A 1292-nucleotide genomic window follows, 5' to 3' on the forward strand; every position below is an offset into this window, starting at 1 on the left:
CAATACTGTTCTTGATGACACAGAGACACAGTTCAGGGAGAAGACATCACACACAGTTTAAGACAGCAGAGAGCAGACTTTACATGTACTGTATATCAGTACATTTACATTCATTATTGACAGTCAGAGCCACAAAGCCTTCATACAAAAGGAAAAAGGGGTACGTTACCTTCTGCTACTTCATTTTTCCAACATCTTGATGGACTCCATTTACTCCAAGTTGCGTTATAGTCATCACTGTTAGGTATAGATCTCACTTTAATGCAATATGCAGCATTTGGTTTAAGTGTTGACCTCTGGATCAGTGCATACCTCTCGATTGAATTGGAACGAAGAATCTGAGGAAAAGGTGAAACAATTAAACAAACAATTATTGTTTAATCTTTTATACTAAAAAATAGTTTTAATTTAATTTGATGGCTAGTTATAACAATGGATCTTACATTGTTCTCAGTGCCTTGAGATGTTTGAAGTAAGAGTTCGTAGTCAAGGCTATCGTGTAAGTACCAATGGTGCTCATACCCACTTTTCCAAGTGATGTTAAAAGTATTTAGGGTTTTTTGGATCTCAGCTGGATGCGGGGGTGTCAGCTCAACTGGTCACAAACATTTACAGTATCAAAGCATATCTACATATATATAAAAAATGTTTACAATACATACAGCACATTTTGCAAAAGCACAACCCGTTTGTTCAGTATCTTAACTGATTAATCAAGATACTATGCTTTGGAAATATCTTAATTTCATGAAAGTTTGAGTCATTTTACGGGTACAATATCATGCAGAGAAAGAAACACAACCATCAATACATGTAAATTACTCAGACACACACACTCATTTAATTACTTCATACTTACTGTACTTAGTTGGTTGAAAAGGCGTCTCTGTTAAAGAATAACAGCCAGATTCATAACAAAGTTTCAAGTCATATTCCTCAAATCCTGAAAAAATATTGGAGTCCTTCAGGATCTTACAGACACAGCTGTAACTTTGATTCGTCACCACAAGTGGGCAGGAAATATTTTCTTCTTCTTGACTACAATTTAATAAACAATAACAACGCATGTGATTATGTGGCAAAAACACAAACATTAACGTACGTAGGAAGAATGTAACATTTTCATTTATTCAATAGAATTCTGCAAGAAGAACAATTACTTGTCAATGAATTTCAGGCTGTAGGTGGCGTTGGCCTGTCCCACGGGATTACCAGTGATGTTCAAGACACAAGTAATTGTGTCCCAATAGGCAGTCACACAGGAGTATCCATCAACTACAGAATGAAAGTGG

The 1292-nt window shown here is 35.8% G+C and overlaps 1 protein-coding gene across 1 annotated transcript in view; it reads right to left on the bottom strand.

Moving 5' to 3' along the window:
* LOC116691755 (interleukin-4 receptor subunit alpha) overlaps positions 1–1292 on the bottom strand; it is a 5963-nt gene that overhangs the window by 3473 nt on the left and 1198 nt on the right. The window contains exons 3-6 of the mRNA XM_032519626.1: positions 1161–1275; positions 860–1038; positions 444–595; positions 170–338 (exon numbers count right to left, since the gene is read on the bottom strand). Of these exons, the coding sequence (XP_032375517.1) occupies positions 170–338; positions 444–595; positions 860–1038; positions 1161–1275 (615 nt within the window). The remainder of the gene's footprint in view (positions 1–169; positions 339–443; positions 596–859; positions 1039–1160; positions 1276–1292) is intronic.

Source organism: Etheostoma spectabile, chromosome 6 (assembly GCF_008692095.1).
Source record: "Etheostoma spectabile isolate EspeVRDwgs_2016 chromosome 6, UIUC_Espe_1.0, whole genome shotgun sequence".
In the NCBI taxonomy this organism is placed as follows: domain Eukaryota; kingdom Metazoa; phylum Chordata; class Actinopteri; order Perciformes; family Percidae; genus Etheostoma; species Etheostoma spectabile.